Source organism: Oncorhynchus masou, chromosome 15 (assembly GCF_036934945.1).
Source record: "Oncorhynchus masou masou isolate Uvic2021 chromosome 15, UVic_Omas_1.1, whole genome shotgun sequence".
NCBI classification, from domain to species: Eukaryota; Metazoa; Chordata; class Actinopteri; order Salmoniformes; family Salmonidae; genus Oncorhynchus; species Oncorhynchus masou.
Window position 1 is genome coordinate 37,688,445 of NC_088226.1, and position 17,020 is coordinate 37,705,464.

Below are 17,020 nucleotides of genomic sequence, written 5' to 3' on the forward strand. Positions count from 1 at the left end.
ACACAAACCATATGGGATGACGTATCACTGCAGAATGCTGTGGTAGCCATGCTGGTTAAGTGTGCCTTGAATTCTAAATAAATCACAGAAAGTGTCACCAACAAAGCACCCCCACACCTCGACCATGAAGGCCCGATTCACGCAGTCTCCTCTGAACAGTTGATGTTGAGATGTCTGTTACTTGAACTCTGGGCTGCAATCTGAGGTGTAGTTAACTCGAATGAACTTATCCTCTGCAGTCTTCCTTTCCTGTGGCTGTCCTCACGAGTCAGTTTCATCATAGCGCTTAATTGTTTTTGTGACTGCACTTGAAGAAACGTTCAAAGTTCTTGACATTTTCCATACTGACTGACCTTCACGTCTCAAAGTAATGGACTGTCGTTTCTCTTTGCTTATTTGAGCTGTTCTTGCCACAATATGGACTTGATCTTCTGTATACCACCCCTACCTTGTCACCACAACTGATTGGCTCAAATGCATTAAGGAAATAAATTCCACAAATTAACTTTTAACAAGGCACACCTGTTAATCGAAATGCATTACAGGTGACTACCTCATGAAGCTGATTGAGAGAATGCCAAGAGTGTGCAAAGCTCATCAAGGCAAAGGGTTGCTACTTTGAAGAATCTCAAATATATTTAGATTTTGTTTAGCACTTTTTGGTTACTACATGATTCCCATGTGTTATTTCATAGTTTTGATGTCTTCGCTAATATTCTAGAATGTAAAAAAAATAATGGTAAAATAAGAAATGTTTGCAGAGCGCACAACTTATGCTCGACTTGGATTATTTAATTTACGAGTTTTGTTAATTTAGTAGTCTTTTGTTTGGAGCGCTCCTGTCAATGTTGAGTAAGGACACGCACGCATAGAAGTAGGCCTATAAATGCCCATTTGGGGATCTGATAGTATTTCTGATTGACTTAATGCACCACCACTAATGAGCTGTGGAACTTCTCAAAGTAATGTTTTCTTCACCTCAAACAGCAAGCCTGTTTTTAAATCCATTGTGAATGGCAATTCCTCAATGCATTCGAAAAATCTTTCCAGCTCTCTCCCTTTCGATAACCGCTCAGCGTGAAAGGGAAAAATGTCATGCTCTGATCCAGTGGAAATGTCATAAAATAGGCCTACTCACTGGCACGGAAACTCTGGGGCCCAGAATATGTTATACAATGTTGCAAGGAGCTTCAGGTCAGACTGAAGTTAATATTTGATACAATGTTTCAAGTTTGTTGCAGACAAACCATACATAGGATATTTCATTTTTTTCAGGATATGTTCTACCTGCAGGCAGCAATGTTTTTATTTGTTGGTTTTATAGGGTATTTTTACATAGTTGGCAATAGAAATAAAGTTACTTTTCAGGTTTATCATTTAGATTTGGATAGAATTTTGATTAACCACGACAATGATTTTGAGATAAGACATTATTATAAATTAAATGGTTCCATGAAAATGTGCAAATGAAAACCATAACTGGGACAAAGATCAGTAGAAATGGTAAGCTACATTGGCTCCTTGTGTAGCCTATTACCGGCAACTTCAGGAGAGTAATGGCAAAAGCCAGTTGGAGCAGGATGAGGATGGTATCTTGATCTCTGGCTCCCTTGAGTCATTTGGGTCTTATTTCGTCAAACAGTGAACTTAAAGCATCAGACAAGTTCTATGCATATTTAGTTGGTTATATATAGAAAAATATGTATATATTTGCATATAGTTGATTATATATGGAAAAATAAATTGGTCAAAAGGACAGATGACTTTAGTTTTTTTTGTTTGTCTGGGATATCCCGACACACACATTTGTCCAACTGGCATTGAACCGTAGTTTCTTGCATGATGCCAAAATACTATGTGTTAACCCACTGAACTAAAGCCTGGTCTTCCAATGACAATCAGCAATGAGATTCCTACAACAGCTGCCCTCCCTGGGAATCCTTCTTTCTGCCTGGGAATGGAAAGGGAAAGATGCAGCAGCGGGACACAAAGCCTGTTGATTGGTGGCTGACTGGGGGTCTATTTGTCTCTGTGACCTAGTCCCAAAAATGGGGGAAGGGCTGGGTGTTGCTGGTGGGTGTTATTACCCCCATCGCCTAGTACTCCCTTTTTAAATGGTTCTCGCTCTCTCAAGCCAAGCTGCATATTCGCAAGTACGACAATGTGATTCATGTCCTAGCCTGAATCAACACTGTTGACCATGACTCGACTATAAAAACGCTGGTGAACAGGATACAGGGTGCATGAAATATCTACTCATTCGATGACTAATCTTAATCTTACTTGCCATCTTTCTCAAGGAATGGTTCTTTAAACTAGCTTGATGTTGTTCTCGGTGTTTATCTTATTAGATAATGACTCAGCCAAACAGACCACTAAAACAGAAGAATAAAGCACACTGCTATAAGTACGTCCTACTTATCATCATCATCATCATCATCTCCTCCTCTCAGATGAATATGTATGTTAAAGAGAGACAGTGTCCTATTATACCACTCAGACCAATCCAATACACCATGTCCTTCAGTGGCTCAAACACTACTAATAAGAATAGGATAAACTTGATGTAGGATAAACTTGATGAAATAAGAGTTGGGGGGAGAGAAGAAAAGGCAGAGAGGGAGAGGATCAAAATTATGCTAATGCTCTTGAGATGGTTTGGTTTGATGCACTTTAAAAACCTAGCTCAGCTTTGATGTCCTGCCACCAGCTACTTTTCTGGAAAGAAAAAAAACAACAAATTACTTTAAAAAGGAGAGAACGATAACAGGCTGTATTATAACTGTTCAAGTTCAGCACAGGTCAAAGTGTGTGTGTGAGATTTACACTTCTGACAAAATACACTTGAAAAATGAAGGTGGAAAATAACAGGCATCAAACCTGTGGAATGGCAATACACAACCCACACACCATGGGACAAATAGTGATAAAAACAGGATGGTGTGAGTTTGAGGTACTCCCAATATACCCTAAAATAGTTGTGTATTTCCATCTGCTAGTGTTTGTATATGATAGAGCTCAATGTTTCCACAGGTAGTAGGGCTTGGGGTTCCCATTCCCACCACAGGGGAGGGGATGGAGTGGATGCCCCGCAGAGCTGTGTACACACAGGAGCAGAGACAGTATTCGACCACTTGTACAATGACCTGTCCCTTCCCTGACCCTGCCCCCACCCCAGCTCACCTGAAGAGGTTTTCAGCCCCGGCCCTCATCCTCATCTCCTTGTTTATCTGCTGGTTGATACGAGCTCTACGGTGCTGCAGCTTACTGCGTTGGGTCTGGGAACAGGGATCACAACCCTGGAGAGAAAGAGGGAGATTGTAAGAGAGATTGTGGTTAATGCGTAACATGCTAGAACACAACATATGTCCATCTCCTCTTGCTTGTGTCTAAACCCTATGTGTAGTTCACATGCCTTTGAATATTAGTGTATTATAAACAAACTGTACGTAAAGAAGAGTATTCCAAGCCGAACAGGTAGGGGTTGACGGACTATTCAGTACATTACACAAACCTGTCACAGATACACCTGACTGAGGGAGACATACACCTGAGCACCTGGTTAGCTTCCCTCCCTGATTAAGTATGGGTGACTTAAGACCACCTGCCTCCATCACAGTTAGGATCAAATATCCTGTTGTCAATGTAGTTGGCGCTCTGTGGTGATGGTTGCCAGGAGACCAAGCCCCAGCAGATCTCGGTCGGTAGCCTGCTGTGAGATAAGTCCTTAGACGCCATGGTCTACAGAACAGAGGAGACTTGAAGACCTCTTACACCTGACCTTTGCCTAACACACACACACACAAGCACCAAAAGTTACCAATGCTCTTTTTAATAGTGTAACTTCGTCACCCCACCATGTCATGTGATCAACTCAAGGTGTGGCTCTGTGCCTCTACAGGTGGTATTCAGTTACAAGCCCTACACCTTCACATATGATCTGGAACTGAGGAAAGGAGTAGACCATATGATCCATGATTATGCAGAGCACACTAATGGAAAGGCTCAAATGGGCTCTGAAATCATAGCTTAGAAGACACAAAGCTGGGAAGAGTTTTAAAAAACATTTAAAAAAAGTGTGCAATCACTGGTTATGGGGTGCTGCTATGAGATCAAGTTTAGACCTAGCTCAGGACTGTACTAGTGACTAGGATTACACATTTTGGGAAATATTCAGGAGGTGGAAACTTTCCGTGGGAATTAACGTGAATAAATGGAAATATGCCTATTAAATACCATTTAAATGTGGTTGTTTTTTGCATTGGATATATTTACCATATCATATGGAGACAAACCTTTTACCATATAAGTAGACAAATGCAAATGAGTAAATCCTTCCAATAGAAAAAAAACACTTTAGTTACAAATTTAACTTTAATTAAATGATTTTGACTCTCCACTAAACAAAAGGGAATATTGAATGATCCATCACATGTCCCAAAAACATTAACAAATATCTGTAAAATGATAGTCTAGAAACTAAAGCTTTGGTTATCTTCCTCTCAGGCGTCCATGTCTTCTCCCTGGACCTCCTAAATGTCCAACAGGGGGAAGAGCCTCAGATCTCCAAAGTCCCTTCCACCAGGTGGCTGAGATATGTTGGCACGACTGCCATATTGCATCTCCCTCCCAAAGCCCTTGCTTGGAAGTGTACTTCGCCAGGCTGCCAAGAACTGTGCCCTCATCCAGGCCAAGGTGGCGAGACAGGGTGGTGATGACACCATAGGCCTTGTTGATCCCTGCACCAGACAGGATGCTCTTGCCAGCATACTTGGGGTCCAACATGTACGATGCGGCGTGTATGGGCTTCAGAACTGCCGTTTCCTCCTCTGGAGCAACAGTGAAGTGGGAAGGGCAGTATGCATTTCTTCTTACATCTGCAAGCAGTCTGAACATCAGACAGGATGGCATTGTCTCCCTCAGTCCTACTGCTATAGGTTTCAGGAGTTTCAGGCTGCTTACCACTCTCTCCCAAAATACATAACCCAGAAGGATCCTCTTGATGGGTGGTCCATATCGGCAGACTGGTATGGCCATTTCTTGGAGAGACCCCTTCCAGGAGACTGTCAAACATGATGGCAACACCACCTCAACGGGTGTTGCTGGGCTGCTTCAATGTGGTGCTCTTATTCTTCTCACTTTGCTTGGTGAGATAGATTACTCCCAGAATCCAAAAGCAGCAAACTTTGAACATTGTTATACTCAGAGTATAGGAACATTAGTTACACAAGAGACATGTGGGGTGAGTGCAGGGAAAACAATTGCATGTGACAGTATTGATAAGGGGAGAAACCGTTGAAGGCTCATATCACTTAGTTCCCTGCGTAGCAAGAATGATGCAATGTTTAGAGATAAGGAGGAGACTCCACCCAAAGTGGGGTATGAATACCACCACGGGGGATCCATGTCTTTGTCTGAATTACAGCTGTAACAACCCTTTGGGAAAAATTTAACTTGGTTAAGCTTCTCTAGTGTCCATGAGTTATTTACTCTGAAAAATAAGAACGTAACACTGCTATAACTTGATGACCCTTCACATACCTAACCATTTCCTTGGCTCTCTTGTAGAGTGTATCCACTGTTTTTAGTGAAATGTCGTCCTTGAGAAGCAGATTCAATGAATGAGCAGCACAGCCAATGGGTGTGATTGTGAGGATAGGACTCCTCCACTTTAGACCAAGCAGCCTTCATGTTCGCAGCATTGTCTGTCACCAGTGCAAACCAGTGGTCCAAGGTCATTGATAACTGCCTTCAGTTCATCTGCAATGTAGAGACCGGTGTGTCTGTTGTCCCTTGTGTCTGTGCTCTTGTAGAATACTGGTTGAGGGGTGGAGATGACGTAGTTTATTATTCCTTGTCCACGAACATTCGACCACCCATCAGAGATGATTGCAATACAGTCTGTGCTCTCTGATTTGCTTGACCTTCACTTGAACTCTGCATTCAGCAAATGAGTAGCCAAAGCATGTCTGGTTAGAGGGGTGTATTCGGGGCGAAGAACATTCAGAAATCTCTTCCGATACACATTGCCTGGGAGGTGATCCAGTTGAATACACAGCTCAAGCAAGACATTCATCAGCATTTCTCTGACTACATTCCTCCATTGAGTCAAAAACAACTTCTGATTCCAGGAGGACCATGAGCTGTTGCTATCGATAAGGTGTCTGATTCATAATTTTCACCTCGAATAGAAGTAGAGGGACTTTTGTCAGAGGTTGCTTGCTGTGAACTTTGCGAGAACTTTATGCACTTGGCCAGATGATTCTGCATCTTTGTTGCATTCTTTTGATTTGGCACAGTATTTGTAAATGTACACAGCTTTTCCTTCTACATTAGCTGCAGTGAAATGTCTCCACACATCAGATAGTGCCCATGGCATTTTCCTGTAAAGATTAGGAAAGAAATGAGTAAAAAAACTCAAACAATTCCCTGTACAGAAATTGTTAAGCAGTTAATTAAAACAACTCCTTTGTAAGATACATGTTTTAAAATGAAACATGTATGGAAACCAGTGAATTATCACTCCTCAGTAGGCTCAATCAAGTCAAAACCCACATGGTAGTAAAAACTAACTTGCAGCAGCTGTTAACAAGTTATAAATTATATATATATATTTTTTTAAACACTTTACTGTAGGCTACTATTTACTAGTTAACAAAAACATTGTCATAAAATATATTCACCCCACCCAGTATAGTAATCAAAACTTACCAGAAAGCATGTAGTCCTTGGCCTTTTTTTTTTTAGGAATTTAAGCAAAATTCCCAAAATTCCAGGGCTTAACTTCCAATGGAAAATTTCCGGAAAAACGCAGGAAATTTACCGGAAAGTTTCCAACCCCACTAGTGACCAATGATGCTGCTGACGATTAGGGAATTTCATGTGACTATTAATGAATTGTCGTGCAAATGGTCAGTTGTCATAAATGTGACGATTCGGCTTTTAAAATGATTACCAAAATATACCCTCATGTAAAAAAGAAACTGCTATTGGGTAAACTACCTCCTTTCAACCCAGAGACATTTTCCCAGTAGTGTAATGTACTTCACTATTAATATTTGACAACGTTAATCTTCTTTAGGAATGTAGCAAAGTTATGTACTTTGCGCTCCATACATTTTCCCTGAAAGTACTCGTTACATTTTGAATGCTTTGCAGGAAAGGAAAATGGTCCAATTCACACACTTATCAAGAGAACATCCCTGGTCATCCATACTGCCTATGATCTGGAAGACTAACTAAACACAAATGTTTGTGTCTGGAGTGTGCCCCTGGCTATCTGTAAAAATAAAAAATACATAATTTTTTAATTTTTACAGATAGCCAGTGTTACATTCTTATTTTTCAGAGTAAATAACTCAGGGACACGAGAGAAGCTTAACCAAGTTGAATTCTTCCCAAAGGGTCGTTACAGCTGTAATTCAGACAAAGACATGGCTCCCCCGTGGTGGTATTCATACATATATATAAAGTAATAAGTGTGCATCTGGTTTGCTTAATAACTTCTTATGGCTGGGGGCAGTATTGAGTAGCTTGGATGAATAAGGTGTCCAGAGTAAACTGCCTGCTACTCAGTCCCAGAAGCAAAGATACTAATTATATGCATATATTTGGATAGAAAACACTCAGAAGTTTCTAAAACTGCTTGAATGATGTATGCGAGTATAACAGAACTCATATGGCAGGCAAAAACCTAAGAAAAAAATACAAACAGGAAGTGGGAAATCTGAGCTTTGGCATTCTCAACTCATTCCCTATTGAAGATAGTGAGATATCGGTCATGTTGCACTTCCTAAGGCTTCCACTAGATGTCAACAGTCTTTAGAACCTTGTTTGATGCTTCTACTGTGAAGTGGGGCTCATAAGGGCTGTTTGAGCCAGGTGTCTGGCAGAGTGCCATGAGCTCGTGACGCTCGTTCACATGAGATCGAGCTCTGTTCCATTGCATTTCTACAGACAAAGGAATTCTCCGGCTGGAACATTATTGAAGATTTATGTTAAACATCCTAAAGATTGCTTCTATACTTCGTTTGACATGTTTCTACGGACTGTAACGAAATGTTTGACTGTCTGCTCATGCGTCAAGAATTTGTATTTGTGAACTGAACGCGCTAACAAAAGGAGGTATTTGGACAAAGATTAACTTTATCGAACAAATCAAACATGTATTGTGGAACTGGGATTCCTGGGAGTGCATTCTGATGAAGATCAAAGTTAAGTGAATATTTATAATGCTATTTCTGACTTCTGTTGACTCCAACATGGCGGACATCTGTTTGGGTTGTTTTGGTCTCGAAGCGCCGTACTCAGATTATTGCATGGTTTGCTTTTTCCGTGAAGTTTTTTTATTTTATTTTATCTGACACAGGGGTTGCATTAACCTCTTGAAGCTAGGGAGCACTATTTTTATGTTTGGGAAAATAACGTTCCCAAAGTAAAACGGCCTATTTCTCAGGACCAGATGCTAGAATAGGCATATAATTGACAGATTAGGATAGAAAACTCTAAAGTTTCCAAAACTGTTAAAATGTTGTCGGAGTTAAACAGAACTGATATTGCAGGCTAAAACCTGAGGAAAAGCCAATCAGGAAGTGCCCCTGTTTTTGAAACCTCTGTTGTTATGCATCCCTATTGCCCATTTAAAGGGATATCAACCAGATTCCATTTTCTATGGCTTCCCTAAGGTGTCAACAGCCTTTGGACATAGTTTCAGGCTTTTATTTTGAAGAATGAGCGTGAACGACCACATTGCGTAAGTGGATAGGTGGGGGCTCTCAGAGTCAGTTGTGCGCAAAAGAGTAAGGCGGCCATTGTTACTCCCGGTCCTAGTGAAAAGCCAACTGTCTCGGTTGATATATTATCGAATAGATATTTGAAAAACACCCTGAGGATTGATTATAAAAACATTTGACATTTTTCTGTGGACATTATCGATATAATTTGGAATTTGTTTGCGTTGTCGTGACCGCTCTTTCCGGTGGATTCCTGGGCATAACGCACCAAACTAACGGAGGTATTTGTATATAAAAAATATCTTTATGGAACAAAAGGAACATTTGCTGTCTAACCGGGAGTTTCGTGAGTGAAAATATCTGAAGATCAAAAGGTAAATGATTAATTTGATTGCTTTTCTGATTTTCGTGACCAAATTACATGATGCTAAGTGTACTTATTGTTTTGTCGAGTGATCAATACATTTACAAACGCTTGTATTGCTTTCGCTGTAAAGCATAATTTCAAAATCTGAGACAACAGGTGGATTAACAAAAGGCTAAGCTGTGTTTTGCAATATTGCACTAGTGATTTCATGAATATGAATATTTTCTAGTAATATTATTTGACTGTGGCGCTATGCTATTCAGCGTTGCTGATGACAATTATACCGGATCCGGGATGGGTGGTTCAGAGAGTTAAGGAGAAGTGTATAACACTTGCATTTTCATCAACATTTATAATGAGTAATTCTGTAAATTGATGTGGCTCTCTGCAAAATCACCGGATGTTTTTGGAACTACTGAACATAAGGCGCCAATGTATACTGAGATTATTTGATATAAATATGAACTTAATCGAACAAAACATACATGTATTGTGTAACATGAAGTCCCATGAGTGTCATCTGATGAAGAGCAAAGGTTAGTGATCAATTATCTCTCCATTTCTGATTTTTGTGACTCCTCTCTTAGGCTGGAAAATTGGCTGTGTTTTTCTGTGATTTGGCTCTGACCTAACAATCGTTTGTGGTGCTTTTGCCGTAAAGCCTATTTGAAATCTGACACTGTGGTGGGATTAACAAGAAGAGTATCTTTAAAATGGTGTGAGAAACTTGTATGTTTGAGGAATTTTAATGATGAGATTTCTGTTTGAATTTGGCGCCCTGCACTTTCACTGGCTGTTGTCATATGGATCCTGTTAACGGGATCTCAGCCCAAAGAGGATAATATAAGCAATTTATACTTTTACCTTCGATACTTAAGTATATTTTTGCAATTACATTTACTTTTGATACTTAAGTACAGTATATTTAAAACCAAATACTTTTAGACTTTTACTCAAGTACTATTTTACTGGGCGACTTTCACTTGAGTCATTTTCTATTGAGGTATCTTTACTTTCACGCAAGTATGACAATTGTGTACATTTTCCACCACTGCATATGCCAATGCTACAGGTACAGTTAGACATTGATTCCACTGTAGTCTGATAACTGAAGTACAAGACTTGCATTCAAAGTATGCAGTCCCCTTGACTTTTCCCACATTGTTGCATTACAGCCTTATTCTAAAATGTATTAAATACATATTTTTCCTCATCAATCTACACACAATACCCCATAATGACAGTTTTTGCAAATGTATTAAAAATAAATAGCTTATTTACATAAGTATTCAGTATTCAGACCCTTTGCTTGTTTCCATTGATCATCCTTGATGAAAACCTGCTCCAGAGTGCTCAGGACCATAGACTGGGGCGAAAGTACACCTTCCAATAGGACAACGACCCTAAGCACACAGCCATGACAACACAGGAGTGGCTTCAAGACAAGTCTCTGAATGTCGTTGAGTGGCCGAGCCAGAGCCCGGACTTGAACCCGATCGAACATCTCTGGAGAGACCTGAAAATAGCTGTGCAGTGACGCTCCCCATACAACCTGACAGAGCTTGAGAGGATCTGCAGAGAAGAATGGGAGAAACTTCCAAATACAGGTGTGCCAAGCTTGTAAAGTCATACCCAAGAAGACTCAAGGATGTAATTGCTAACAGAGATGCTTCAACAAAGTTCTGAGTAAAGTTTGAATACTTATGTCAATGTGTGATTTCAGTCTTATTTGCAGAAAATTCCAAAAACCTGTTTTTGCTTTGTCATTATGGTGTACCAACTGGAGATTGAGGGGGGGAAACAATGTAATAAATTTTACAATAAGGTTGTAACTAGTGATGCACCGTCATTACATTTTTTGGCCAATTCGTTCCTTGCCCCAAAAAAACAATACCGATATTATTTTTTGCTGCCATTTAAGCATTCTAGTACAGTTAAAATAGTTTACACACCCACACACTGACACAGCTGTCTAAGGCACTGCATGAGGCATCATTACAGTCCCTGGTTCGAATCCAGGCTGTATCACATCTGACCGTGATTGGGAGTCCCATAGGGCGGCGCACAATTAGCCCAGCGTCGTCCGGGTTTGGCCAGGGTAGGCCGTCATTATAAATAACACACACACACCACACTGACCAAAAAGTTATTTTGTTGCCTTTTACGTATGTTCCCATTACCAGTAAAACATACATCGAAAACCTATTTCTTTCACTTACTTGCTGTGCCGTTTTAATTGTACATTTGTTCAGTCGTTAACACCGTTTGGGTCTTTGCGTGTCAAAAAAGATGCACGTCAATTAACACTATTTGACGTGTCAAATAAGCTTGTTGACCAACCAGGACATGAATATGACTGCACATTAGAGATGAAACGGTATGAAAATGTAATATCACGATCATAGTGACCAAAATTATCACGGTGGTCAGTATTATCGCAGTATTGTGCCCACTGGTACTGAACACTCTCTCTCTGATGGCACGCTGGTTGCTGGGATGCACAAAAGCATCCTGGCAAGGTGAGGCAGGTCTGATTCATGGCCCCGACCATCACACCAGTGGATCCTCTTCTGCTGGAATGGGTGGCAGATACAAGTAGACCTTGTTCTCTTCTTTCACTCAGTCTTCTGGGGTGGTTGGAATCTGACCCTCTTCACCTCTCTGCTGCCTTGAGGTAATCTTTCACAGCAACCCAGCCAGGCCTTTCCCTTCCGATGCTGCTGTGGGGGTGTTGGTGGTGCTCGTGCTTTATGGTCCTTCCCTGACTTGTGCAGCTGCCAGCTTCAAGGCCTCCTGGACACAGCTGTCAGTGTCAACTTTTGCAGCCTCAGGCTCATCTAAAAAGCTCATTTTGAAGTGTGTGTGTGTGGGGGGGGGGGGGGGGGTCAATGAAACAAGTCATGTGCATGACTCTCTTTGCCTTTTCTGTATCTGTTAAGGTCTTCTCTCATTACCCTTTTATAGCAAATGTATTATTTACTACTACATCACACACACAATATTCTGTGTTGCGTTTGAGTATATGCAATGACTCCATGCACAATTTACATAAATACAAATGAGTCTTAAGACAGTGATAGTAATTGCAACGAGCCAAATAATTGACATAAATACAGGAGTTTTGTATATGCATATATAGTGTTTCTCCTGTTGGAACACTTTTACAACCAAGTCGACGACTGACGTATTTTAAATAAACAAAATAATGCTGGTTGGGTGAATAAACTGCATAACGTGTTATTGTGTGCAATGGGCGAAGAGTCTGCACACGACGCATACAGCAGCAGAACAACGTGTAGCGTTTTAACAAGAGTATGTAATACAAAGCTTCAGTTTAAATTATTTACAAGCTATTAGCAAGTTAGACAGACAAAACATGAAATTGTCCCCCATTTCGAAGTACCCACATCATGCATTGAGCTAAAAGTTAACTTAGATTGCATTCATTATAAAGTAGTGGGTGGTGGTCATGAAGATGACTCAAGAGATTTGAAGTGTTGCCTCCTTTCGCAGCGATCTATCTATCTATCTATATCTATATCTATATGACAGGGTAACCATCTTCGATTAAGTTTCCCTCACCACTCTTGTAAAACCTAAAATACGACCACACTTCAGATTTGGTCCTCTTAGAATTCTGAAAAGAAAATCTCCTGAGCGATGTCACTGCCTTCTGCCATGTTTTCACACAAAGCAACACCCGCGTTGCATGCTGCACTTGCGTCAGACTGTTGCTAACTTTGGTTGATGCTGGACAGTATGCTGGACAGTATTTACCATGAGTTTTTCATGATAATTAAAATTTGAACCTAATATTAACAGTCGGGAATTTTACCATGGTTTATCGTGAAACCGGTAACCGTTTCATCCCTACTGCACGTCACATAATTATTTAACGCATTTATTATATTTTTTACATAGTTATTACACTATCATTCGTATTTCATATCACAACGAATCATCGATACGTATGCTATGATGCTGGTAAAGATGTCTCTTGTACCTACAGTGCTGGTCAAAAAAAAAAAAGAGCTAGCTAGCTCAGGGATGCAAACAATGTTCTTCCCAGAAAAACATAGAAAAATGACATATGTTCCAGTAGCTATAGTTAGCTAGCTAACTATATAACTAGGTGTCATCTAAAATAACAGTAATTTATAAGACAGTTCTTATTTGATTAATGGTGGTCAGACACATCTATGTGAAGCTAGCCACGATAAGGATTAGCCACAATAATGGACTTTGAGGTTAGCCTTCAAAATAAGTGTCATTGACTGATGCAAATTAATACAAATAGTAGAATTATGCCGTAATTGAATAGATCATACTAAACAAGGTTGGAATGTTATATAAAATCAACAAAAAGTGACAAATCTGAAATCACACTGGATGGATTACACTTTAGAATTGCATACTTATTTCACTGTACAGCCTTACCTATGGATTGTGGATCAATGACATGGGGTATCAGTTTACTCAGTGACACTCAGAGAACATTAGCATCGAAGTTCTTATTGCGGGACTCGGAAACAACTGAATTGAGCCACATTTACTGTCAACCTATGTGTATTGAACACTATTCCCGAGGAAAAACAATACAGAGTAGATGTTTGAGTCTGATAACTCTGAGGAAGACAGTGGGATAAAATATCTTGGGTATTGAGTAGACTGATACCCCATTTCATTGATCCCCAATCTTTAGGTAAAGCTGTGCAGTGTAATATGAATGTCAATACACACAATAGGCTGACTGGGGAGGTGATTTCACATAGTCAGTCCCGCGATAAGAGCTACAACGCTAATATTTACGTAAACTCTTCACAGTTGCATTCTGTGGGTGTCACAGAGTAGACTGATACCCCATTTCATATTCCAACCTTGCTTAACATTCTCTAGTCTAAATATGGCATGATTCCACCAATTGTAACCTTCTGCATCACTTTCAAATAGGTACTTTTATTTTGAAACCAAACAGCAAATTCCACTAATGTGCCTAATACTTATTGTGGCTAGCTTCTCACCACATAGCTCGGTCCGGTCGAGCCTCACTAGCCAGATGAAGCTAGCTGGCCGCTTATAACGTTAGCTTTGGGCAACAGGGTTAAGTAGATGGCTAGAAATTTATTTACATTAACTAAAGTTCAATTTCAATAGGGGAACAACAAGTGGCTACCTAGCTAGTACTTACACACAAGGATTCCTAAATCATTGCTAAGAATAATGACAATGACTGCAGTTTCTACTGGTCATTGTTTTCAGGCTGGTTGTATTGGTGCTAGCTAGGTACCAAGCTAAAGCTAGCTAGCTACCCCAGAAGTTGCGGTCGAACAAATAATGTTTTATTACCAACGCCAAACCAACACATCGTTCGTGGCCGGTGTTTGCTTGTTTGCAGAATTTTTTTGTACAGCTTTGACAGTGCAACTGATAGTAGTGGTGGCTCTTGGCTTGCATGTGCAAATTCAGAACACACAACATTCTATAATAGAACTGTTATTTGACGTGCGAAATTAAAATATTACTTAACTCGTCAAATAGTGTTCTTGTCAAAATGTTATTTGACGTGTATCTTTTTGACACGCCAAGACCAAAATGGTGTTCCATAGTATGTCGTGAAGCTTATTACTGTTTTGCACATCGGCGTTAAACTAAACATCGGGCCGATACCGATGTTGGTATTTTTAGCTAATATCGGCTGATTCCTATATATTGTGCATCCCTAGTTGTAACATAACAAAATGTGGGAAAAGTCAAGAGGTCTGAACACTTTCCGAATGCACTGTACACGTCGTCAACATGTAGGCCAACAATTGTCAGGATATTAAAATAAAATTACGGCTGATGTTCTGTGGTCAGAGGCGATAGGACAGCCACACGCTGCTTTTAACTGGTCATCTGCATGGTGTGTTTGTCCTTAGAGCCATCTGACTAGGCTCTTACTCATACAGTACAAAGAAACAAGGAAGAAACAGACCACAACATGGAAGGAAAGGCCATAATAGGGTATGTTAACCCAAAATTAAAAACTCTCCTTATTCCTCCCTTTTTCTTTCTTCCTCTCACAGGCAAGCCAACCTTCTCCCTTTTCCCCCTCACCTTATTTCACTCTCCTCTCTACTTCACTCTCCCCCCTCCCTTCATCCCTCTCTCTTAGTGAGGTGTTTGTTCTGTGAGTGTGCGCTCAGTAATCCTCAGAGTGCTTGTAGGGATTAAGGTGCTAGCCTATCCATGCTTCAACCCCCTGTCTCCGGTATCCAGCTCAGCCATAGCCATGCTACAACCCCCTAGCTCCAGCCTTAGCTCAGAGCCAGCTCTCCTAGATGCATGATGACTTCAGAGCAGCAATGCGATTGGTCAATAATCAAATACATCTAGGGTGTGTTGTATGGTTTTCAGCTTTTAACACATTAATTGCATGACCTGACACAAAACGTGCTGAAAGAAAATTACACAAATCATGTTGTGCCAACACAGTGATTGTGTTAAAAGTTCACATGTGCCATCCCTAACAAGACACAGGGATGTGCTAAATAACATTTTATAAGTGTACCCCCAGCCATGGGACAGCAGGTGGTGGAAAGGAGTAACCTGGCTCTCCCAGCAACATCCCATCAGTACAATATCTCCCCCTGGACAGCATCCTGCTACAATCTACCCCCAATGACCCAACATCAATTGTAAATAACTGAACGGTGCATTTCATATGGTATTGATAATGTGGAACACCTAAGCAGTATGCATTATGAAACTGACAATTAGGCCAAAATAGTATTGTCCTGTTCATAACAGATACACGTCCCAATGGAACATGTACTTCCATATAAACGTGTTGGTACAGTATCGTGTTTTTCTAGCCACAACTGAGTACCGCTCACCTTTCTGATACTCCCGTCGTGACTCCCCTGCTCCATCATCGGTGCGGGAAGCTCCAGCTCCTCGTCCGAGCCAGCGTCAGACATCTCCGGCTCTCTATAATAGGAATGCCCAAAGGCCGTTCATTTAAACAGAATAAAAAACACCACTTTTCCCGTTCTATCCTAGCCACACCTACTACCAGTTATTGTCACGGTATGTATTTAGCTAGCATACCGTGTTTGAACTACATTGAAACTAGAAACAAGTCAACTGGGACTGAATGGATGAGCATGTTCTGGTTAGCATTAATTTACCAGACATTGTACCACACAACTAGACATCAAATATGCACACTTGCCTTGTCGCAGGTTCTTCTGCCATCCTCATCAAGCCAGGACGCTAGTAGGCAACTTGTTGAACCAATACTTTTGTAATTACAAATGTTCACAGGCCAAGGTCTCTTGCGGTGGATGGGTAGTGAGAAAAATAACCAGAGCAAAACAACTACTATCTGTTCCGCAAGACGTAATCGTCCACCTCTACCTCACCAAACCCTTGAAGAAAAAAAACTTGCAGCATGGTCCTATTCCAGGAGGCGGTAAATATACATGAAAAATAGCCAATGACAATAGCACTCCTATTGATTGACGTTAATGTTGACGAATCGGAATATTATATTTCTCTTGATGACAACTAACACTGTCCAATTGTGAATCCCATGGGCGGTGACAACATTTTGGAATTATAGTTGCCCATAACAACGCCGAAAGCCTGGAGTAGTAAGCAACTCTGAAAGAATTCACTGAATGGAATCACGAGGGGCCACGAAAGGATATGGATAGGTTTTGGAAATGTCGTTATTTAGGGACCTAAACCAAAGATTATCTATATATTGCCTAAAACATAAAAACAGTATAGTCCATCAAATAATATTACTTTAACAATACAAAAACAAAATAAAATATATTTCACACAATGACATTTTTTTTTTTTTTTAATTTTACACTGTAGGGATGCCTCCTTGTTTTGGGTAAAGGAGTGTCATAGTTTTTGCAACTAATACAAA

The 17,020-nt window shown here is 40.4% G+C and overlaps 1 protein-coding gene across 2 annotated transcripts in view; it reads right to left on the minus strand.

Annotated features, from left to right (window-relative positions):
* Positions 1-16,506, minus strand: part of LOC135556213 (rhophilin-1-like) — a 59,987-nt gene extending 43,481 nt beyond the window's left edge. For both annotated transcript variants that reach the window (XM_064989221.1, XM_064989222.1), the window contains exons 1-3: positions 16,313-16,506; positions 15,975-16,068; positions 3,184-3,299 (exon numbers count right to left, since the gene is read on the minus strand). In XM_064989221.1, the coding sequence (XP_064845293.1) occupies positions 3,184-3,299; positions 15,975-16,068; positions 16,313-16,341 (239 nt within the window). In that variant the 5' untranslated portion in view covers positions 16,342-16,506. The remainder of the gene's footprint in view (positions 1-3,183; positions 3,300-15,974; positions 16,069-16,312) is intronic.
* Between the last annotated feature and the right edge of the window lie 514 nt (positions 16,507-17,020).